The sequence below is a fragment of the Lissotriton vulgaris genome, chromosome 2_1 (genome assembly GCF_964263255.1).
Source record: "Lissotriton vulgaris chromosome 2_1, aLisVul1.2, whole genome shotgun sequence".
Classification (NCBI taxonomy): Eukaryota; Metazoa; Chordata; class Amphibia; order Caudata; family Salamandridae; genus Lissotriton; species Lissotriton vulgaris.
In genome coordinates this window covers 1,840,239,232-1,840,264,203 of record NC_141687.1, presented here as the reverse complement: position 1 = coordinate 1,840,264,203, position 24,972 = coordinate 1,840,239,232, and the positions used below count along the sequence as shown (strand labels likewise).

General features: G+C 48.7%; 1 protein-coding gene across 2 annotated transcripts in view; it reads right to left on the bottom strand.

Annotated features, from left to right (window-relative positions):
- The window catches only part of ZWILCH (zwilch kinetochore protein), a 405,441-nt gene that overhangs the window by 93,706 nt on the left and 286,763 nt on the right, over positions 1-24,972 (bottom strand). For both annotated transcript variants that reach the window (XM_086957998.1, XM_086957999.1), the window contains 2 exons: positions 11,497-11,552; positions 9,129-9,234 (listed from right to left, as the gene is read on the bottom strand). In XM_086957998.1, coding sequence (XP_086814124.1) covers positions 9,129-9,234; positions 11,497-11,552 — 162 coding nt within the window. The remainder of the gene's footprint in view (positions 1-9,128; positions 9,235-11,496; positions 11,553-24,972) is intronic.

The window sequence follows — 24,972 nt, the reverse complement described above, 5'->3', positions numbered from 1 at the left end:
ACCCTGTGTGTTAGCTATACGCCAATGGTTGGCCGATTGAGCAGCCACTCTTTTCCTCGCTGCATATATGAGTTTGGATTCTTAATCTGGAGGTGGTGCTTCCCCTGTTATTTGCCGAATTTGCCATTTTACAGGCATTAGAGACCACAAATTATTCCACAGGCAACTGACCCCTGGAGTCAGACGGAGTGGGTTTATATTTTTTGTCCACCTTAGGTGTTAATATACGTGCTCTAACAATATCATTAGTATGTCTCAACATACCTTTAAGCATAGGCAACATTTGTGTTGGTCTGTGTGTGTTTCCTAATGTTTCAAATAGAAAATCTTCCTCCAGTGCTTCTTTGTGTAAAGGCACTTTGTGGTAATTAGCTGCCTTAGCAATTCATTTCTGACATGCAGTATTATAATAAGGAGGGGAAGATTTTGCTGGATATAGATTTGGGTCTGATCTATGTTATAGTCTTCCCAGGGATCTGGTGGTGGCTGATTATAATTGTTATCATCCTCTTCTATAACAGGATTTGTGTTAGGAGAACCTGATGGTGTAATATATGGAGGATCTGTATATGGTAAAATGGGCACTGGTGAAGAATGAATAGGGCTAGTAGCTGTGTCCTTTTTAGGTCTCGGTAATATCCGGTCGGCAGACCGGAAGTCCGAGATTTAATGTTGTTTAGAAGGGCTTCAGAACCCGCCTCCCTACCCTGTCTCTCCACCATTGGCTGGCTTCCTAAATGGAGGCTAGCCATTGGAGGAGAGGGGCGTCACTTGAAACAAGCTCCGTCTTTTTCGGATTCGGGGGCGTACATTTTGCTGTTCTTTCGCCAGTGACGTCACCCGTCACTCAGAACAACAAAACACACGCCCCCGAATGCGAAAATTACTGTGTGTTTTTCCGAGGCATTTCCGCCTGGCCTCGTGAAACGTGGTGATGTTTCCGGAGCTGCTCGCCTCCCTTCTGCTTTTAGGAGCTGCTCGGCTCTGCTCGCCTCCCCCCTTCCCTCTGCCCTCCTCAGTTGTGCTCTCGCATCCCCTCCCCTCCCCCCCGCCCCCCTGCCGCAGCTCTCCTCCGTCGCTCCCCTGCGCCCACCCCTCCCTCCCTATCCAGCGGCCATGCTGCCTCGGCTTGTGTGGAAGTCTTCTGGGGGAAACTTGTTTATTATAGCGCCTCTCTCGTCTCAAAGCGCATTTAATAAACAGCGTTATATACCCCGATTTGATTACACTCATTTCGCCAACCCGTGGAAGGCTACCTCAGTTGTTAATTCGGACTCAAACTCGGGACCTCCCACTACTACACACAAACTAATGTTTATTCAAGCTACTACGGTTCGACTCATAGTGAACCATGCCGCCTTAAATTTTCATCATATTTTGATTTGAACACAACAAAACACAGAGCAAATCGCGAGTCACTTGCCCCGCAGCAGATATTAACCTTTAGAATGTGATATATGGGGTCATTACTGAGTCAAGCAGCTCCCTTAGCAGTGCGTGTGGTCGGAGTGACAGAGTCGTGGGATTGCTCGAACAATCCATTGTCGGCAGAGGGGGGGGGGGGGAGTCATGCAGTGATGTAAATGCATTACTCTGAAAAGCCTCGCGCACTTTAAAACAAAGCGGCCCACAGAGGTGTCCGTGGGTTCAAGTTACACTCAAGTTACACTCAAGTTACACTCACCTGCTGAGAGGGCTTACTTACATCAACAAACCCTCCCTCTACCTGCCAGCGCCCCCACCCTCTCCCCTGCCAAGCAGGCCGCATTCCTTCCATCCTCCCAAAATCTGGCCGTCCCTTCAGAAATACTGCACATTCCGAACACATCTCGCTGCGCCAGAGACTGGGGAAGAGGGGAGCGTCTGAGCGAGCCTGAGAAATAATGTGAAGAGCCGAGCCTGGAGACTGGACAGAAGCAGAGGCGGCAAAAACCATCATGTAAATTCCTCAGTGTGCTCTCGTCCCACCGTATGTCCCTTCTGCCTCATCTTTCTTGCTCTTTTCTTCTCATACCATCTTTCTCTTCCTATGTTTCTCCCTCTCTTTTACTCATTTCTCTCCATCCCCAATATTCCCATTTGCTCACGTTTTTCTTCTCTCCAGCCTGTTTCTCGCAAGCTTACTTTCGCTCGTGCTCCCCGTGTCCCGCTCTCTCTTATTCCTTTTGTTCCTCTCGCTTTGTTTCTTCTTTTGCCTGTCACTCCTCTCCCAACCCGGCTATCAGCCTCCTGTGCACAATAACCGGGCGCGCAAGGTCAGCGGTCCGAGCCAGAGAAATAACTGGGTAGGCTGAGCGCCTGCTGCTGTGCCTGGCCTGAGTCTCTGCACTCACAGCTTTCCTTCATGTGACGCTACTGACAAGTAATGGAGCCAAGGGGTCTCTCTGACCATACACCAACGATACCAAACTCCAGAAGGGAGTGCTGGGGGGCAGGACAGTCAGAGCAGCTCGAAGGAAGTTTCACGGGCGCCCACGACAAGGCACCACGTCCATCTCACTTGTGACTAAGGTCAGAGTAATACCACTGTCTTCCAAAAGTAACGAGCTTATGTACCGATCCAATAATCAAATCATAATAATCTGTCTCGCACAGGGGTTTCAGTCGCTATTTCAAGCCATGCTTGTTGTTTGCATAGCACCTTCAGCTCGCCCCCCCTTCAGCCTGGCTCGGCTCGCCCCCTCCCTTCTGCCTGGCTTGGCTCGCCCCCTCCCTTCTGCCTGGCTCGGCTCGCCCCCTCCCTTCTGCCTGGCTTGGCTCGCCCCCTCCTTCTGCCTGGCTCGGCTCGCCCCCCTTCAGTCTGGCTCGCCACTCCTACCTGACTCGCCCTCCCCCTTTTTCTGCCTGGCTCGACTCGCCCCCCCCCCCCGTTTCTACCTGGCTCGGCTCCACATTATGCCTGGCTCGTTTCCCCTCCTGCCTGGCTCGGCTTGAGTTAAATGCCGGCGGGGGGTGTCTCTGCCGGGTCTGGAACGGGGAAGAACCGGTTGGATCCAAGACACTGTAAAGGTCCAGTTTGGGGTCTCTGTTCCCACGGCAACTTCCGGTGGGGGTAGAGGTCACTTGTATTCTTCAATGCAGGCACGGGAGATGGGGGGAGGGGAGGGGGTAGTATTGTGCAATGCAGGCTGGGTGTTTACTTTATACAAATGTGACAGGGCATTCTTTGCTAGGCTTACTTTTATAGGATCTGGCGCGCTGAGCTGAGGCTCTGACCCCCCCAACTCACGCCATGACACTAGGAGACCCCTCACCCTTCCCGGAAATATTCTTTCTTTGCTTCAACACCGGGGGTGTTTCTGTGGCCGTAAGCGCACCCGCCATCCCTAGGTGCAGGGGTGTCCCTGTGTCTCCTCTGCTCTTTGGTGCAGGGGTGTCCCTGTGTCTCTTCCGCTCTTGGGTGCAGGGGTGTCCCTGTGTCTCTTCCGCTCTTGGGTGTAGGGGTGTCCCTGTGTCTCCACTGCTCTTTGGTGCAGGGGTGTCCCTGTGTCTCTTCCGCTCTTGGGTGCAGGGGTGTCCCTGTGTCTCTTCCACTCTTGGGTGCAGGGGTGTCCCTGTGTCTCCTTTGCTCTTGGGTGCAGGGGTGGCCCTGTGTCTTATCTGCTCTTGGGTGCAGTGGTGTCCCTGTATCGTTTCTGCTCTTGGGTGCAGGGGTGTCCCTGGGTCTCCTCTGCTCTTGGGTGCAGTGGTGTCCCTGTGTATCCTCTGCTCTTGGGTGCAGGGGTAGCCCTATGTCTCCTCTGCTTTTGGGTGCAGGGGTGGCCCTATTTCTCCTTTGCTCTTGGGTGCAGGGGTGTCCCTGTGTCTTCTCTGCTCTTGGGTGCAGTGGTGTCCCTGTATCTTCTCTGCTCTTGGGTGCAGTGGTGTCCCTGTATCTTCTCTGCTCTTGGATGCAGGGGTGTCCCTGTGTCTTCTCTGCTCTTGGGTGCAGTGGTGTCCCTTTGTCTTCTCTGCTCTTGGGTGCAGGGGTGGCCCCGTGTCTCCTCTGCTCTTGGGTGCAGGGGGTGGCCCTGTGTCTCCTCTGACCTATTCATGTGATATACCACCTTAGGGTTACTGGTTTGTTAAATACATATTTTAGTGATCCTCGGTGTGTTCTTTACTTCTTGAGAATAGAAAGAGAGAAAACAGAAGAGAGAAGGAGGCGTATGAAAGTTCACTTACACAATTCCCCATTTAGTAGCAGTAATTCCCTGTTTTATCACATTTATTTTTCTCCACTTCTTCATTGTTGTATCCTTCAGCCATTTGTTCCATCATTTCTTTCTTCTGACGTTCTTTCTTTATTATATTCTCGCTGACTTCTTTTATTTCCATTTCTCCCTTCCTTCATTCACTCTGTTTCTGTCTTTCTTCCCCCTCTTCCCTATTTCTTTCATTCTTTCTTTTTTCTGTTCTTTTGAAAAACTGTCAAAAAAGGAACCCCAGTAGCCCAGAGGGGCTACTCTTATAATAATCATTACATGTAGAGCCAAGGGTCAGATGTACGAATAGACAGATCATCAAAAGTGGTCACAAATTTAGCACCAACTTTTCACAATTTTGTGATGTGACCTACATGCTAATAATTACGTCGCAAAATCGCTATCCACAAGGGGCATCAGAACGACTTGCTTAAATAAAATTAACTAGGCAGGTTGCTATTTGTGACTCCCTGTATTTGATGACACACAAAGGAATATGGTCTACAAGGAACAGTAGACAATCGTCCCTGTGTTTTATTCCCGAAAGGGAAATCTTTTTAATGCACAAAGTATCCCGCTCTGTGTGTGTGGCTCTGTGTGTGTGTGGGGGGGGGGTGGGGGGGGGGCTCTGTGTGTGTGTGGGGGGGCTCTGTGTGTGTGTGGGGCTCTGTGTGGGTGTGTGTGTGGGTGTGTAGGGGGGGCTCTCTGTGTGTGTGGGGGGGCTCTGTGTGTGTGTGGGGGGGGCTCTGTTTGTGTGTGTGGGGGGACTCTGTGTGTGTGTGTGTGTGTGTGTGTGGGGCTGTGTGTGTGTGTGTGTGGGGGGGGCTCTGTGTGGGTGGCTCTGTGTGTGTGTGGGTGGGTGGCTTTGTGTGGGTGTAAATGCAATAGGTCATGCATTTGCGAGCGATTAACCTATTGGCATTGTAAATGACAATGCCATTTATTTAACGATTAAGCTATTAGCAATGTAAATGACAATGCCATTTATTTAAGATTTAAAAAATAAATGTCATGAGCAATGCCAATAGCTCTACCTTTAATAATGCAGAGACCATTGCATTGTAAATGCTTGTTCTTCTTGAGAGGAAATTTGTATTGCGTGTCCGCTTTCCTTTTTGAAGGTATTACTGGTTTTGTTGTTATGTGACCAGTATCAGGATTTATGTGAATTTTCTGTCTTTTGGGATCCAGCTTTTCCTTCATTTTTTCCAAGATCGGCTCCGGTGGTTGTAAAGGAGCATCTTTTTGTTTCAGTGGCGAGCTGAATTTCAGTTTTTTGTCTTTCAATCCGAGAAGTTTCGGAACCGAAGGGGTCTCATATCGGCTCAGGCCTGAGCCGGAAGGCATGACGTGCTGTTTCGGTGGCGAGCCGGAACAAGAGTCTCGGTACCGACCATGGCGTGTTGGTAGTGGTGGCCCAATAGCCTTTTTGTTGGAGTAGTTTTGGGGGGCAAAGGGACTCTGGTACTCACGGCACCCTGTCTAGCCAGGATGGCGTGGGACTCTAGTTTTATCTCCAACTGGGAATTGGAGTCCTGAAGGTAAAAAGCCTCTTCTTCTTCCGCTGCCATTTCTTCCTGCTAGATAACTTCACCGGAGATATGAGGTGTGTCCTCAATATCTTGTTGTTGCATGTCTCTCCGTCAAGCCCAACGGTCCCATAGAGTCTTCTAGGATCGGAACGACCGACACGTGTCGCAGTCTTCTTCCTTATGTTCTGGGAAGACACAGAGGTAGCATACCTTATGCAGGTCGGTGCGCAGATACCTGGAATTGCATCGAGGACACCATTGACGGAAGGCAGGACGCTGGTTGTTGAAGTAAAAACTGACCGAAGAAAGAGGTAGGCCCGAAGGCCGCGGTTTGAGTTTTCTTGATGATCTAGATAAAGTTTTCATAAATTTCAACAATAAACGGTGGAAGACGCGATCGAAAACAATACCGACGAAGGTATAGTGAATTGAGCACCGAAGGGATCCAAATTGACGGTTTAGAATCTGAGCACAGCAATATATGTCTGAACTCAATGGCAGAAAAAAAACACTAAAAATGGAGTTGATGCCCATGCGCAGTATATCTGAAAGAAGGAGTCACCTTACCTCATGACTTGAAAAGACTTCTTCAAAGAAAAACAACTTGCAAACATCCGGATCCAATGCTAGATGGCAGAGGTATGCAAAGCATGTGTATCTACAGCACGCATGCCTCGAACATATTGTTTAGCGAACAGGTTTCTGTTGGAAAACATTAATACATACCACAAGGAATCAGTGTTTAGAACACACCCTTTCCAAATACCATTTGGCAATAGTTTTCTAACCCCATTTAACGATTCGGAAAAACTTTTCCAAATCGCTAAATGAGCTTTGTACATTTTAAATGAGGATTTAGGATTTACAAACCCGCTGATTTACCAAATCACAGTGTTAGTGAATGCTAAAACCATTAGTACACGAGGCCCCAAGATACATGGACTCTCTTCAAGCTGTTCTTCCTGGCTGTTCCTTTGGGTCTGACACAATGCTGTAATTTCACAAGCTTTTGGAGTCCAACTTTCACACGAGGTGGCTATATGCACCTTGCTGGGCAGGAGAAGAACCTTCAACAGTGTCTATTTGGCACAGACGGGAAATATGAGAAAAGGCTACTATTTGAGGAGCTGGTACTGGTGGGCTTCAGGAGGGGAAAGTATAAATGGTTTCCAGTTAACGAGGAAAGTCTGTCCCACCAGCTAGTGCACGAAGACAGACTTTGTTTTCTTTGGTTTATTAAAGTTATATTATCACACTTAAAACCACAGGCTGCATTGGTACCCATTTTACTGACATAAGACATTGGGATTAAAACTTGAAAGTTAATTTTACCTGTGCTATATTATATTTGCTGTAAAGCGCTAAGCATCATAATATTGTAGAGCAGTGGGGTCCTTAAAGCCTACTCAGGGGAGCGCCCTGAGTAGGCTTTAAGGACCCCATGACTGCTTAGAAAATTAAATAATTTTAACCGAATAACAAGGTGTAAATAAAGAAGCAACGTTGAACATTTTCAAACATTCTGTAAATGTGAAGAAATCTGAGCTTAGAAGATAACAATTTAGTTGTATCCTCATACTAATTTGTGGGAGCAGTGCAAATGCACCAAACAGAATATAATAAGGACGATGGGTAGCTTCAATTTAATTGAGAAGCTCCAACCTTACATGTACAATTAGCATTTTCAGTGTATTACGTAAAATATGTAATCATTTGCTTGTTTCTCCATTTTTGTGTATTGTTTTGCGGTTCAAATCATCGAAATTGCATAGGTCAGGATCCCTAAATTCCAAAAATGATTCAGTGGGGGTCCCTGGAGTCCAGTAATGATTAAGTGGGGATCCACAGCAGTCAAAAGGTTAAGAACCACTAGTGCAGAGGATTAATGGCTCGATGAATGGGGGCAAGATATCACAGAGAAACCAAGCTCTGATGATGGTGATGGCCTAAGACATCACAGAGTGAAACGCTGTGTGGAGCTACGAGTCTGACGGATGTCAGTGGAGGGACTGTGCACATCTGTAAAGAAAACAACCCAAACAGCCAGAAGTGGCAAAGATGAAAGCCTGGTTGGGGGCACCAGGAACATTCTCAAACAATACTCATCTGTGAAGCAAAATGACTTCTTGAATATACATATGAAGCTACTTTACAATCGTATGTTACCAGCATTTCTACAGCACTCCTGACATTTGTATAGCATCTGTGGACCGGTCAGTTTTCAAGTTCCACTTATACAATGTGAAGCAATGATGTTGGACTTACACCACTACTACTGCTTTCAATTGATTTAATGGCCTTAAACATACAAAGCTGTGGGATACAACACCTTGAAATAAACAGGTGTACTACATGACTACCACCACTGCAGCAACGTCAAGGTCATTAAAGCGCTCTCTATTGTAATAAACGAACACTGCCTCTAGATCTTTTGGGTGTGGACAATGCACCCCTAATCAGGAATCGTGGAAATGCTGCAGTGCATAAATATCAAGACACTTCCAGCAGGGCCAGGGAGACACCCAGAGTCAAGCGCCCCATGGCATCAGTAGCTGTGGGTCAGAGCAGGGCACTCGCAGAACCCCTCTCAAAGAGTTCATCTGGGCTTCAGAAGTTTGAATGAATGGGCAAGATGAGGTTGTTGAGATGGGAACCATGTTTGTTTTAAAAATAAATGTTGGCTTGTGAGTCATTTTGAAGAATAATATCAAGAAGAGTAAAGAAAAACTGTGATGCAGGGGGTGCCATAGCGGCAATGAGAAATACTAGCCCAAGAATATCTCCCAAGCTCATCCGCTGCAGGACTCCTGGGTGTGACCACGCAGACATAATATAATGCCAGAGGAGCACAACTCGGCCAATAAATCAAAAAGCAGTACAGGAAAGAATAGGGCATGAGTGTCTAGCATAGGTGGTGCCATTTTTTTTGTTTGTGTGGAATCTTTGTATTGGGTATAGTATTGTACAGTATCTTGTAATAATCACGGTACATTGACACAGTCTATGTACACTCGTGTACCACTTTCCTCCTATACAAGCTTTCATCCCAAAGGCATGGAAACAAGACAAAAATGAAAGGCAAACTCCAAACCAACATTAATTCCAGTGCAATCGTATATCCCCAAATAGCACCTTCCTGGGCCGCATGAAGGGCATACATTTTCCACTTGACCCCAGCGTCATGTCCCTTCCATGTATTTCCCGCTCAACCACGCTTCTTCTCTACATATTATTTTCATATGTTGTGTGCCTCTTTCCTGTGTACTTGCATCCCCTGCCACTTCATCTCCATCCTCCCTCACACTCCGAGACATTTTTCCTATGAGAACCGCCCAATCTACCAGGCAATGCCATTTCTATTTTGTTTTCTTTTACCCTAAACAGTGTGCTGATCAAACCAGGTGACACCTACTCTTCCTCATTCTGCACCACAGCTGCTCTGTGAAATCCAGGTCTCCCCGCTCTGTGCTGAAGGCCTGAACATCCCGCTCTACGGCAGCAACATCACCTTTCAAATTCTGGAAGACAAGGTTAGATTCCAATGTCAGCACTTTAAATAGTGTCAAGGACTTCAACAGCACCATCAAACATGCAGAGAAAGACGGTCAAGTTAATAAAATAATTGGGTCCAGATTTACAAAAATACATATACGCAGAGATTTACATTTTTGCCTGAACTACTTTTACGTTTTTAACCCAATCAACAAATAATCTGTGTAGTACGCCTGGGAAGTGGCGCGAGGTGCATTTCTCCAGACTATTAATAATGTCAAGTGACATATCCCACAAGCTACAATCTGCCAGTGTAGACGCAGATTTAAGTACAGCTATGCAAATGTCATTTTTTTATACTATGGTCTGGTGGATTAGTGGACTAATGCGTCCACTGTAAGGCCTGTGTTCGACCTCATGGTCACAGGTTCAAATACCGGCTGGTCCACTCAGCCATTCATCCTTCTTAGTTCGATCAGATGAGCACCACTGAGTTGGGTAACAATGAACATCTGTTACTCTGCGCCTTGATACCCTTGGGTGATAGGTGAGCTTTATAAATACACGTTATGATGTGTTCTTGTTCCTTAAACCGGCCCCATGTCAAATCTTTGGGACAACACCAAATACCTTGCGGTTACTCTTAGATGTTAATTTTGTATAGCTTTCTGTACAACTTCACCTGGCTATGGGCCCTAGGTACAAAATAAGATAGAAAGAAGAAAGATGTTGAGGCAATGGAAAGCAGAGAAACAAGGTATCTTTTTGGAGGAGATGTTAAAAGTGGTAGAAAGGGACAGCACTGAGGAAATGGGGATATTGTAGAGAGCTTACCAGTTGGAGATTGCACTTCTGTTGAGAAATAATTCTACCTTTTAATTTTTAGGCAACATTTCTCACAGTTTGAAAGCAGCATGCACATCAATTTAAGCCATTTGGTGCAGAACTAAAATAGCAGAACCATCAATGATTTTACGAATGACATGCACATAACTAGCAAGTATTTTTTTTTATAAAACTGATAGTTTCAACATTTTTCCCACGAAAGAATCCAACACACCACACAATGTCAGCAAGCATTCTTCTACATTGTGCGAAATTCCAGAGAACTGTTTAGAAGCATGAAGTGTTACATAACGCCTAGAACACTGTAAGCATGAGACATGCTACACATAGAGGGTAGTGAAAGCAATGAGGGTAATACCCTAGACATACACTACACAGTCAAGCATGATAGAGTTTTAGTGAAGAGCTCTGAATATATTATCATAGCGAAGGGTACAGATTGCCCACAAACGGAACTTTAAACAACACCTTTAGCACCTGCACTAAACTAAGGAGACCACTGAAATTGTAAATGGGATCAGACCAATTGCTGTTAGTATCGTTTATGTTCTGAGCTTATTGGTAGAAAAACTTTAGTCCTACTTCTAATAACAAACCTTAACGTACAGTAAACGGTATTGTACAATGTAATCTATATGTTTACAACTATGTAAAAAACGAATCTTGAAATGCCTACTGAATTATAATTAATACATATTGTTGTTTTGTGATAAAGATGGTTGTTTTAATGCTAATGAACTTCACACCCCTCGTTTTAGCAGATTTTACACTGTGAGGTTTAAGTAGTATGTTTTGTTAAAAAGCACCACAAATACATTTTGAATGAAACTCGTTTTCGAGTCTTAGGTAGCATCAGCCTATGTCTAATCCAACCAACATACAAATAAAGTATCATTTAGGTATTACTTTATAAAAGAGCATCTAAAACGGTTGTGATTGGGCACGGTCGTCCTCCCATATCAAAAATCACTTTAAATGTTTAAGCAGCTTTAAAGTTGATAAACTGCCACCAAACGGCAGCTATTACTCTAGCACTTGACTGAAGAGGTTAAATTAAAAAATTAAAAAAAACTGCCAAGCAATCCATAAAATAAAACATGAAAAATAATAAATCAGAAATGTAGGATTCATCTGAAACAGAATTATGAAATGACATTAAACCTTGAGAAAGGATAAGATTGGCCATAAAGGCGGACACGGACCATACAGAACAACCGATTTCATCCCTGGGAAGCATTGCCAAATTCTAAGTCACCAATGCTTTTTGCAAAACTCTGTTATGCAGGGCAACTGTGTATAGCGGTAACGTGGTGAGAGCTTCACAGCCAAGGCATACACCATACAAAATGAAAAGCAAAAAGGAGGGTTTTCTTTTTTGTATTTTAAAATCGAGCTCACAGGTCTATATAAAGAAAAAATGAAACTCTTGTCTCTAAACATACCTCAGCTTCATTTGTATTGACTGTATTATTCACTCCATCTAGTTTGCTCTTCAAATCTATGAAAAAAGAAGAAAATTATGAATATGTAAAACGCTCATCTTTCAATCTAAATTCCCTAAAGATCTGCCAGCTTTCTTGATCTAGCAGAACAGACTTGGACATATTATAGGGCAGCTGTCTACGAGGTTGAACTACTGTACACGTTTCTATCCTACTGTAACATCTTTCTCTTTATTTGGTCACCAGATGGGTATCTCTGCTATTCGAGTGGATTACTCCCCAGTCTATCTAAGGCTTTCATGATTTTTGATGCACACTACTTGTGGAAGGCAGGACCATGCATTTATCAGACATTCTATTAAGAACTTCATTATGTTGCTGCTGAACATATACCATTCCCACAACACAAGGAGGGAGGTACCCTAGGAACCAATAAGGGACCGGGTTAACAGGTATGAAAAAACAAGCAAGACGTCCCAAGGTGTAGGGGGTATACCCTACGGCGTAAGATGACCCAGCCAAAGGGACTTGGGGGGTATCTACGCTTTCAGAAACAGAATGATATTACTCAAGACAACATGCAATAACTCAAATAGAGGCCAACAGTCAGTGTAGGAACCCTGTGTACAATTCACCACATTAGTTAAGAGACTATAATCTTCACCAGAGTTAAAAATCAACAGTTTATTAAAAACAATACAATTTTGCTTTACATTAAGAAAAATTTATACAATCGAATACCCATTTTAAAAAACCAAAAGTCGATGCGGCGTTTCGGTGTCTTGTATCGATGATAACACCTTCTTCAGGACGGGGTTTTTTTTAAAAAATCTCTGGATTTTAGAATTCATATATGTGGTCAGTGCTGTATCAGGGGTGACCACCGTTTGTCTTTTCAACTTTACAACATGTTTCTTTTTAGTATAGTGTGGATTGATTTCCAGCTTGTCTTTTGTGGATAGAGGCTTTCATATTTGTTTCATTCCATTCTACCGGCTCGCGTCCTATTCTTCCAAATTTTTAGGGATAGCGCTTCCGTATGAGAATCGGCCTCCCTGTCACCTGGTCCTGATACAGGTTCCTCATGGATACAGCACTGACCACATATATGAATTCTAAAATCCAGAGATTTTTTTTAAAAAACCCCGTCCTGAAGAAGGTGTTATCATCATTGTTTTTTCATACATATACCATTATCATCATTGTTTTTTCATACATATACCATTCCCACCTCTACCACCTGCATATCATTACCTTTGTTCTCGTTCTAGAGGAATCTCTCTGTACAAGAATCACCACTTACTAAATGTATATATACCTGAATTAATTAAAGGTCCATATAATAGCTCCCATCTATCTAGTCTTTTCTGGTAAACAGTTAAGTACTTGCATCTCTTCATATGAATTCTGATGCATTCCTTCTTGTTAACCATATTTATCCTGCAATGAGTGGCCTCAAAAAAGTAGCTAACACATCAGCACTGACCCACTGAACTGGACACAATGCTGTAGGAGAATGACTACTACTACTAATAATATTCAATGCACAGAGAGACAGAGGGTAAGTGAGAGACCAGGCTTGGCTTCACAAACATTAAGATGTCACGCCACTTTTTAAAAAAACGGGCCTTGGGGGGCGTGGCCAAGATGGCGGGGTGAGCGGACGCTTCCTCCCGTAGCTCCTCCGGCCCAGCTCCGCTTGAGCCCCGATTTCTGCGCTTCTCTCCCCCCGCGGCTGCACCGCGGGTGAGAGGACTGTGCCGGAGTTCCTGGGGCACATTTTGGTGCCACTTTGGCTTCTGTGGCCCCGGGGGAAGTTCCCGAGAAGTTCATTCTAAGATCGCTCCGAGAAGTGGAGTCCGGGTCGCCCCGAGGAGAAGAGCTTGGAGGCGGAGCGTAGTGCGGCGCTGTCCGCGCGCCTCGGCTGGCCCGAGTGCTGAACAGCGGAAAACCTGTGATCCCGAGGGAGCGGACTAGACGGACTCCGCGGAGTGAGGTGGCTCCCTGGCCGGTGCCATGGCGGCGGGCACCAATGCTGGACGACGGACCTTAGCCCTGCACCGGCGGTCCCCCCCCTATCCGGGGCCTCGAAGGGTGACGACTTGCGAACTCCGCACCTGGAGGCGCTGGATGGCGGAGTTCGAGCAGTGCCCGAGCCGGACAAATCAATTGGTGGTGGAGGGAGGCATTGGTTTCATGCTCTCCGGACCCGTTTCCGTTTGAGACTCGCCCATGGACTTGCTGGCTCGGGCTGCCTTCCTGGGTCCCACCCTACCGCCATCTTGTCTTTGTGTGGCTGAGCCCAGTGGTCCCTGCCCGCGCCCTTCTCACACGGGAGCCTCGGCTGGTCCTGGCACCAACTCATCTGCTGCCCTCCCTGGGAGCACGAAGCAGGAGGCCTACACTTCGGACGTTGCTGCCTGTCCTACTGGCCCAGGGGCCGTCTTGCCCAGACCCAGGCCGCCATTTTGTCGCCTGTGACGCACTACCCTTGTCCTCGGCGAAGGCCTCCCATCTGGTGCCCGCAAGCGGCGGAGCTTGCCTACAGCAACTGACCCTGGGCTTTGCCGGGCCCCAAGATGACTGGAAGACGAGGCGCAGCGCGAGGAGACCGCACTTTGCCGGAAATGCTCGGCAGGTCCCAGCAACTACGCGACAGGACGCAGCCGTCCCCGGGGACCTCCCGGGCATCAACGGACGCAACTGTGGGCGAGCCGCCGGTCACGCGGTCCTTCATGGAGGACCTATTCAGCTCCCTTAAGGAAGAATTTCAAACTCTTAAAACCGAAGTGGCTGGAGAGGTCCGGGAGGTGCGCAGGGAGGTCGAAGGCCTGGGCGAGCGGGTCGATACTGTGGAGACGGCGGCTCAACGCCGCGATGAGGAGATAACCCATCTCCAGCAGGATGTCCTCCGCCTCCGGGAGCAATGTGTTGAGCTCCAGGCCCACTCGGAGGACCTCGAGAACAGGTCCAGGCGGAACAACATCCGGGTGCGGGGTGTTTCATCCGCGGATGAAGGCGCGGACCTAATGGCTTACCTGCAGGACCTGTTCCGCGACATCTTGGGGGAAGGAGCGGATTTCCCAATCCGCATTGACAGAGCACACAGGGTGGGCCGCCAACGCCAGTCATCCGCACCCCCGCCTGATATCCTGGCATTCTTGCCGGATTTCCCTCTAAAGGAGCGCATCATGACGGAGGCCCGCAGGAAGCAGCCACTGACCTTCCGAGATAGACCTGTGGCGCTCTATCAGGACCTGTCCGCCATCACGCTACAGAAGCGCAGGTCCTTCCGCATCGCTACGGACTTTCTGCGACAGCACGAGACAGCCTATTCCTGGGGTCACCCCTTCCGTCTTATCTTTCGATGGAATGGGGTGCTGCATCAGCTACGCTCCTTACAGGATGTCTGCGGAGTGCTGGGTCTTACTGCTACGGAGGAGGAAGGGGCTACACCCGCATGGCGGCGCCCCGAGCGGCGGGGCCGACGGAGGTCGAGAAGGCGCCCATCGTCAGCACCGGCGAGTCGTCCAGACTCGCCCACCATCAGATCTGAAATGGCGGAGGCCCTGAGGACTGCGGCCAGGAACTTGCCGGAATCTACTGGTGTGGCCTTAACGGCCTAATTTTTCTCCGGGGGGAGAGGCTCTTAGCTTTGACGATGCTGGGCTGGGGGCTGGGGGGGGCGAGGGGGGTGGTGTGTGGCTGGACGTCCACTTGACTGGTTTCTGCAGACTCGCCCATTTGGGCTAGACTGAGACTATGGGGTGTTGTTTTCTGCTTTTTGTTTTGGCTGGTTGCCATAAGGGGGTTTTGGGGGGGTTTCACTGTTGGTTTGTTGTGGGGGGGGTCCCGTCCGAACTTGTCCGAATGTATACGATGCCGCTTTTGGCCTTCCCTGCACCCCTACCCCGCGCGCCCCCTCCGCTGATCCCCCGCCTGCAGCATAGCGCGTTGTTTCCCCGGGGGCGATGCCACCCCTGAAAGTTGTGACCCTTAATGTTAAGGGTCTGAATAACCCCGTGAAGCGTAGGGCGATCCTTTCCCTGCTGGAGGGGTCGCAGGCGGATATCTGCCTCCTGCAGGAGACCCATTTACTTTCCAGGGACTGCCATAGGTTGCGCTCTGCTAAGTTTCCCACGCAACTCTTTTCCTCTGCTGCGACTAAGACCGCTGGGGTGGCCATTCTCCTAGCCAGCTCCTTTAGGGGGGAGGTGTTGTATAAACAAGCTGAGCAGAAGGGGAGACTTTTAGTGTATCGCATGCGCTTGGGTGGTGTTGCCTTTACGGTTGGTTCGGTTTACAGCCCAAACGACCACCAGGATCGTTTCCTGGAGTCGGTGTTGGTGGACGTTACTGCCTCGCCCGATCGCCATATCATCTTGGGGGGAGACCTGAATATGGTCTTCGACTCCACTCTAGATAGGTCTGCCCAGCGATTCCCGCAGACGGGGGAGCTTTCCGGGGCGGTACAGGACCAGATTGCGGAGTTGGACCTGCATGACCTCTGGCGCACCATGCATCCCACCGATAGGGACTACTCCTATTTCTCCCACGCACACCGCACTTATTCGCGGTTGGATTATCTTTTGGTGAGCGGCCCGCTTCGCTCGGCCGCCATGGCGGCGGACATCGGGGTCTTGTCCCTGTCCGATCATGCGCCGGTTTCCGGAGTCTTTGCGTGGCCGGCGGCCCCCCCCTCCAGAGGGATGTGGCGGCTCCGGGACACGCTTCTCCATAAGAAATCGGTGGTGAAGCGGGTGGAGGAGGTCATCCAGGACTACTTGACCCACAATAACAACTCTGACACGTCCCTGGCTACGCAGTGGCCGGCTTTGAAAACAGTCGTCAGGGGAGAGTTTATCTCCATTTCCTCGGCGGAAAACAGGGAACGCCAGCGCAAGAGGGAGGAACTGACAGCGCAGGTTAGGGAACTTGAGCAGGTCCACCGCCGTACGGGGGCTCCTCGTATTTGGAAGCAACTGAAGGCGGCACGGAAACTCCTCTCTGCGTTGGATCTGGATCGGGCGGAGTACGCAGCGCTGCGCCTGAAACATGCCTTTTACACCGGCGGGGACAGGTGCGGTAAGCTCCTGGCCCATAGGCTCAGGGCCGCGCAGCAGCGCAATGTGGTGAAGGAGCTGGTGGGAGTGGATGGGATCCCGGTTTCCGGGGACGCGGAGGTGGCAGATACCTTTCGTTCCTTTTACGAGGCGCTGTACGCTTCAGAGCCTTCCCCACCGGGAGAGGCTGAGGCCTATTTGGATTCCGTGACCCTTCCGGCCTTGGACCCCTCCCAGGCGGCCCACCTAGAGAGGGACATTCACGTGGAGGAGGTCATCTCCGCGATCGCACGGCTGAAGCATGGTAAAGCCCCGGGCCCGGATGGCTACACGGCCTTGTTTTACAAGACCTTCTGTCCCACTGTTGCTCCTCTCCTGGCCCGCTTGTTCAATTCCTTCTCCGAGCCGGGTGCCATCCCACCGGACCTCCTCTCGGCGACTGTGTCGGTTATCCCCAAGCCGGGGAAGGACCGGACCTTGTGCGGCTCGTACCGGCCCATTTCGCTCCTAAATGTGGACCTCAAGCTTTATACCGGAATCTTGGCGGCCAGACTGGGTCTCCACCTACCAGGTTTGGCGGAGGCGGATCAGGCCGGTTTTGTGCCCGGTAGGCAGACGGTCGACAATACGAAGAGGGTGACGCACGTACTGGAAAAGGCCTCACGCGTCCCGGGGGAGCGGATGCTTCCATCGGTCGACGCGGAGAAGGCCTTTGATAGGGTTCATTGGCCATATCTCGAGCTGGTTCTTGGGAAACTGGGGATCGGCGAGAAGTTCCGCACGATGGTCTTTAACTGCTATAGGCGACCGTCGGCGTCAGTGCGTGTCAATGGCCACAGCTCCGGCAGCTTCGCCATTGAGCGTGGCACGAGACAGGGATGCCCCCTCTCGCCGCTCCTCTTTGCCCTTTATATGGAACCGTTTGCGCAGAGGATCCGCGACAACCCGGACGCTATTGGGGTGAAGATGGGGCAATACACGCACACTGTCAGCTTATATGCGGACGATGTCTTGCTGACCCTGGATGACCCCAGGCGGTCACTTCCTGCCTGCGTCCAGGAGCTGAACACCTTTGGCCGCGTCGCGGGCTTTAAAATGAACATGGCCAAGTCGGCTGCGCTGGATGTGTCGCTTTCTGCTGACACCAGGCGGGACCTTCAGAGTCTCTTCCCTATGCAGTGGTCCTCCTCCACGGTGACCTACCTGGGCATTTTACTTGCTCCCTCCCTGCCTGCTATGGTCGCGGCTAACTATTCCTCTCTGGGCAAAAAGATCAAAGAGGAACTCGGCCGATGGAACAAGGGCCTACTTTCGTGGCTGGGCCGTATTGCGGCGGTGAAGATGACAATACTACCCCAGATCCTGTATCTCTTTCGCGCTCTGCCTCTTCAGCCCCCCGTGGGTTGGATACGGCAGGCGCAGACAGACATCTCCCGCTTTGTGTGGCAGGGCCGTAAGCCTCGGATGAAGCGGGTCCTCTCCATGCTTGCCCCGGAGGCGGGAGGTCTCGGAATCCCGGACCTCCGGAAGTACTTCCAGGCGGCACAGCTCCGGTACCTGGTGGAGTGGAGCCGGTGGGAATCGGACAAACACTGGCTCTTTCAAGACCAGGCAGTTGCAGGCCGTACCCTCCAGGAGGTCCCGTTCCTGCGGCGCATCCATCGCCCACCTAATCTCTACGCTTCCTTTATCACCCGGGTCCCGCTACGAGTGTGGGACGCGGTGTGTGAGCTTCGGGAGCTCACCACCTTTCCATCGCCGTTCACTCCCATTGTTGGCAACCCGGACTTCACCCCGGGTCTGGAGCCGGGGGCCTTTTCCCACTGGGTGAGCGCGGGATGTAGGGCGCTTTTCCAGATCTACGGGCCGGAGGGCGTGCTCCCCTTCCAGCAGCTCCGACAGGAGTTTGGCTTGACAGAGGGGGACAGACTGCGTTACATGCAAGTCCGCCACTGGGCTCTTCAACCCCCAGTGCGTGACGTCGCCGCCCGTTCGATTACGCCCTTTGAGCGATGGTTGGTAACCCGCACCTCGGACGCCAAACTCATCACTGATTTGTATAAGTTTCTCCAACCCCCGCCGTTTCATTACCATAACCCAAGGAGGGAACGCTGGCACAGGGAACTGGGCAGGACCCTGAGCCACAAGGAGTGGGACAAGATTGCATATCGGGCGAGGCACTCTGCGTACCACACTGGGCTGACGGAAACCTTCACTAAAGTGTCCACCTATTGGTATTACACCCCGGAGCGGCTCTATGAGATGCGCAAAATAGGCGATAAGGGTTGCTGGCGCGGCTGCGGACAGGAGGGCACCCTCACGCACATTCTCTGGGAGTGCCCGGTGCTGTCGGCCTACTGGAAGGAAGTCTTAGATGAGGTGGATAGGCATTTTGAGATCGAGCTTCCGCGCTTCCCCGCGTATGTCTTGCTTGGCCTCCCCAATGATTTGATGTACCCGCTGAAATCCCGTAGGGGCAGGCAGATTGCGATTGCGCTGGGTTCCGCCGTCCAGAACATACTGGTACTTTGGCGCACCCCCACTGCCCCCTCTATCACTGGTTGGTTGCATAGGCTCTGGCAGGTACTGGGCATGGAGAAGATATCGCTAACGGTGGCTGGGAATGTTGACCAGTTTGAGGAGCTCTGGCATCCCTTTTTGGCACTGCTGTCCACGGAATTTCGTGAGCTTACGTGTCCACGGTTCCTGCGCCTCCTTAGGCTGACGCCGCCGGCGCCAACGGCGGAGTGAATGTGCGGATTGGGGGTCGAGGGATGGGGGTGGGAAGTGGAGTTATATGCTTCTAATGCTGACTTTCGGACGGGGATGTTGGGGTATTGTTTTTTCTTCTTTCTTTCTTTGCTTTTCTTTCTCCTTCCTCTCTGGGGTCGAGGTGCTGGTGGAACGGTATGCTTCTCTCTTACTGTGTCGCGGAGTGTTCTTTTGGCTTGACCTTGCCTGGGGAGTGGGGGCCTACGGGGGGTCGTACAGACTGCCTTATTGCCTATGTCTTTGCTTTGTTACCCTCTGGGGCATCCTGTCTCCCCCTTTTCCTTCTTACTCGCGGCAACGTTTTGCTTCTTGTATTGTATATTTACCTGACCTCCTGCTCCCCTCCCCGTGTTTTTCTTATGCCTTAATAAAATACTTTAAACTTAAAAAAAACGGGCCTTGACCACATGGACATGAACAACTTCAGACCGGTCTCGAACCTTCCGCTCCTATCCAAAATTCTGGAAAGATGTGTGCTCTCACAATTAACCCAATATCTAGAAAACACCAATCTACTTGACCCACACCGGTCAGGATTCAGAAAGAGATGCAGCACTGAAACCGCAATCCTAAATGTCCTAGATGGTCTGCACATGTCACTCGACTCCAACCAATGTAGCCTCCTCATCCTCCTTGACCTATTGGCAGCGTTTGACACAGTGGATCATACCCTGCTACTCAAGGTCCTCCAGGAGAGAGCGGGCATCGAAAAGACGGTCTTAAAATGGCTTTCCTCTTTTCTCAACAACCGCACTCAAAGAATAAAGATTAACAGCTTCGATTCAGACCCTCTCCCCATCAGCTGAGGAGTTCCTCAAGGGTCAGTACTCTCCCCACAACTCTTCAACATTTGCATGGAACCCCTCACCTCACTTCTAAGGAACTCCAACATCCCCTTCCATCTCTACGCAGATGATACTCAACTCTATTTGTAAACCACTTCCATCAAGGACATTCACAGACTAAACGATACACTCATTGAGGTCCAACACTGGCTCTCAGCCAACCACCTCAAACTTAATGAAGAGAAAACGGAAGTACTCCTCATTTTAAATAGAGATGAAAACCCCAAAATAGTGGAATGGCTCAAAGCTGTAAATGCCCTCAATGTCTCTCTAGCGCCAACGGACTCCGCAAAATCCCTAGGGTTCGCGCTCGACCCCAAACTGGACATGAAGAAACACATTTCAAAAACCGCCAAAAGTGCGTTCCTGAACTTGAAAGCTTCTCTACACAATCAAGCCTTGTCTCCCCCCTAAAGACCTGAAACAGGCCACTCAGGCATTAGTGCTCTCAAGAATTGACCATGGCATCGCAGTGCTGACTGGAACAGCCAAATCGCACTTGGGACCTCTCACCTCCACCCTCAACGCAGCAGCAAGAATGGTCCCAGGAACAAAAAAATATGAGCACATCTCCCCGGCACTCAAGGAATTGAAGTGGCTCCCGTTAGACCAACGAGCCAACTTCCGCACGGCTTGCCTCACACATAAAGCATTGCATACAGGCAAACCAGAATACCTGGCCTCCAAACTCAAAAGGGCCGGTCAATCCAGGAACCTCAAAAGCTCCAACACACTCCTACTCATCCCTCTGAAATCTCAGAAACACAAAACCGCGAATAAATCCTTTGCGGGCAAAGCCCCCAAGGATCTGGAACTCCACCCTCCCCTCCACATCAGAATGACCGCCTCCTTCCCTCAATTCAAGATGCTTCTCAAAGCCCTCTTCCTAGAGCACTCTGGTTCGTAGTGAGAACCGCCTGCCGGACTGAGAAAGGCCACCTTCTCTTTGAACCCAGAGCCGGATGATTCGCTCCGGATATCCGTCCCGCAGTCCGCTCAAGATGTTGTTGTACTGTCTTTATGTCCGCCTGTGCTCCTTGTTCTTTTATTGCATATGTGTTTTTGATGTGAAGCGCTCTGATACCCTCGGGTCCAGCCAGCGCTATACAAAACTTCAATAAATAAGTATGCAGATCCTTTCACACCATCTGATTAACCTTTCCATTCAGCCTTGATGGTTTTCCTCCCCTGTCATCAACAGGGCACAAAGAAATACAGCAACTGAATTCTGACTTGATGCAAGGACGTTGCCAACAGGAAAATAGAGACCCTGAAAAGGAACGCCACCTCACAAGTGTACTTCTTGCAGAGTCTAGAAATTCCAATTGTGTTCACCAGGGTGTCAGAATGTGCCACCATTGCCTACATGAAGTGACGTGTAAAGTACCAGTATGATTGAAAAATTCCACTCCAGCAAAAAAAAAAAACAACAACTGTAGATTGTATTGTAATGGTATTTATTACACACTTTCCTACTCTTGTAGGAGACAAGCCATTTTCTATGTAGTGAGTAACTACTTCCTTCATGATGCAAAGTTGAAAGAATACTAGTTGAGGTGGTGCCTAGGGTAGACGTGGAATGGTGTGTTGCGTGAAAACCCAATTTGCCAAAGCTTGTTTACATTGATAGCATGCCTTTAAGAGACAAACTTTTTTCTTATACTACATCTTTGTTTGGTTTTAAAAAGTAAACCCAATTGGCTTAATTGAGATGAGTATATTTGGTGAAAAAAAACTAAATTCCACCCTTTTTTAAACTCCTAAATAGGGATAACATAACCTCTAATAGGCAGTGCACCTTTAAGAAACTCCAGTCAGCTAGCCTTATCATTATCCAGCCAGGGTCAGTAAGGCAGTTTGTTTTTAAAAGAAGAAGCAAAGCAGAAGCATTGCTGTATTCATAGCCTAATTACCAAAGTTATTTGAAAAGGGGAAGCCGTGTGCGTTTACAGATTCAGGGGGAGTGCCCAGGACAGAGAACGAAGATTACATTAATTAAATTTTCTGTCTCGGTCATGGAATCCTCTCTGCTATCAATAAACAGAGGATCCTACCACATTACTTTTCCCCATGCTTAAGTGAGCTAATATGTGTGACAGCTTTAGTCAGTCGGGACTTTATAGCCAGCAGTACACTGTATGCAGAATTTAATTTTAGTGCACACATGAAATCACAGATGCATACCTACAAGCCCCATAAAGAAACCATTGTTGGCTAAAAAGCCAGAAGCTGCCATGAATGACAAAGGGCACCTGGCAGCTACAAACAAGAAACCTAGCCAAAACAAGCATTGGCATAGCCAATAGGTCTCGCCTTTAGGACCTTATAAGTATTTAGTTATGAAGCACAATATCACTGGTACAACAGCATGAACTATTGCATGGCTAAACACTTATAAGGTCCCAAATGCGAGACCTATTGGCTATACCAATGCTTGTTTTCTTTACTTTAAGCCATGTGGCATGGCATCCAGCGCTACTAAGCAGTATGTCTTTAAAAAATATCGACAAAGCCAATAGATCTGGCATAGGCAAAATCTATTGCCTTTGCCAATGCTTGTTATGTTATAGCCTGGGTACATTAACAGACTGCCTTTACTATTGGAAAAAAGACACACTAGGGATGTAACATTCAATAGTCAAAAAAATACTAAAAAAATACGTGGTGTTTAGTTAGAGTTGTGTGTAGGTGCTTGTGAAAAGAAAATATTTCTGAGGGTCAAATCTCTCAAAAGTACATAATCTTCTCGTTTCTTTTATAATTGAGTGGCGAAATAAGGGTGGTTACCTAAAAGATAATGTAATACCCTTTATCAGTTTACTATTTTAAGGTTTAAGGCAGAGGTGACTCACACCCAGGAAACCTCACGCCCTAGTATAGCAAAGGCAAATGTTTACTCTGGGTCCACACAGGGAAAGCAAACTGTGAAATGATGTATGAAGCAACTCTGTGCTGTGGAAGAATTATAGTACGTCCTCACCCCTTCATCTACACGTGTAGTGGGGGAAAGGGGAGAGGGGAGGAACTCTCCTGTAGGAGTACATCCCCAATCTGAAAATCAGTGAAACATTTAGTGCATGCGTGTTGCGCTATCGCTGAAATACATCAAAAAAATGCAAAGCTGCTAGCTCCTAACACGTTTACAGCAGCAGAGGTAAAGATTTTAACTGCAGATGAAAGTCTTTTATGCCGACAGGGGGAGGAGGAGGGGTACTGTATCCGGGGAAAAAGAGTTGATCGCTTGTCATCTTTCGGAGAAAACACATTTCAGGGCAGCTGAGCGTGTCCGCCCCACGGTCCGCACCGAATAACTTCTGAGCGGCAGACTACAATGCTGATACTTAAGTAGAGCCGGAGTGTGAGCAAGTAGCGAAAGGCGCTAGGCCGAGCAGAAACTACTTTATGGTTTTATGGGGCCTGGTAAATCTAGGCTAAGATTCGAGTGGTTTGACCAACCCTGCGGAGTCCACAGGGAGTAGTGATTCAGTCTTGGACACTAGGCCAGGGAAGCAATTCTAAGGTGCCCTTGGGCAGTTTCTGATTGCAGCAAAACCCACCCTTTAGACAGGACTTGAGAAATCTGAAAAATGGTACTAGGCCTGCAGGTCTAATACTTTTAAAAAACTCCTCGACCTAACAGTAACTTACTTGACCTCCGTCTCTGAAAGTGGAGCAATTGTGACAAGATAACAAGATTTAAAGGCATCTTTATTGCTCATTTGCTTTGTGAGCAATAAAAGGCCTTTACATCTTGTTATCTTGTCACATTTGCTCCGTTTTCAAAGACTGAGGACAAAATTTAGTATGTTTTCCTACTCGCCAGAAAGGGCGAGTAGGACCTAAAAATAGCTCGACCTCATAAAATTTACCTCACAAATGCGAGCGGTCGAGTGGATTTGTCGAGCCCTGCTTTAGAGTTCATTTTTGGATTACAGAGAGCGTGAGCATGGGAGCCAGATTCACAAAATTAGTGGTGGGACCAAGTAACATGACCAGAATTTGAATATAAATTGAAACAAGCATTGGCCGCTTGGCCGTGAATATGACACGGCCGCGCGGCCCGCAAAAGTGAAAGTGATCGCGATCAAAGATAGATGGCAGCTGCATGCGTGAACGCAAGCACTAGGCCACCAAAAGCCTGTGGCAGCACTTTTAAAACCTACACACTAAATTTCTCGCAGAGCAGCACATGCGCTGGCTCAGCGAGACCTAAAAAGTTTCTCAGTAAGGCTTGGCCAAATAAAGAGTCCAGCTGAGCACTAATGTCTATAATAAGGTCCAAGAGGGAAATTTTTCTTAAGTCGACATCAGTAGGTCTCAAGGGGGGGGGAGAATACGGAGTCCGGTTGGGTACTCCCAAGGACTACAGGCATTAAAAATCGCAAACCGAAATTCTGGGCGAAAGCCTAGGATGTCTTTCCTCTTAGCTCCTTGTGAATTCGTCAGGAATTATGGTGCTTGATACCTAAGCGGCTGCCAAGACTTCCACACGTTAACGGAGCAACGCAATGAGTAAAGCGAAAGAGTGCTGATCTATCCCAGTCCAACGAGCACTTTGTGGGTGGACGCAGCCTCAGTCCTTCGCATCAGTTGGAGGGCCGCGGCTCGGGTTTCCTTCCAGGGCAAGGTGGAAGCCCACAACACAGCGGAACAGCACCTCGCCATTACACAGACCACAAACAGCAGAGCAAAGTATCCCGACGCGCATGAGTTCTGTAAGTAAACAAGGTGGGGGGAATGAGGAGAGACAGAACATTGGCATTACGGACCCAAATACAGTAAAAAAGTGTCAAAGA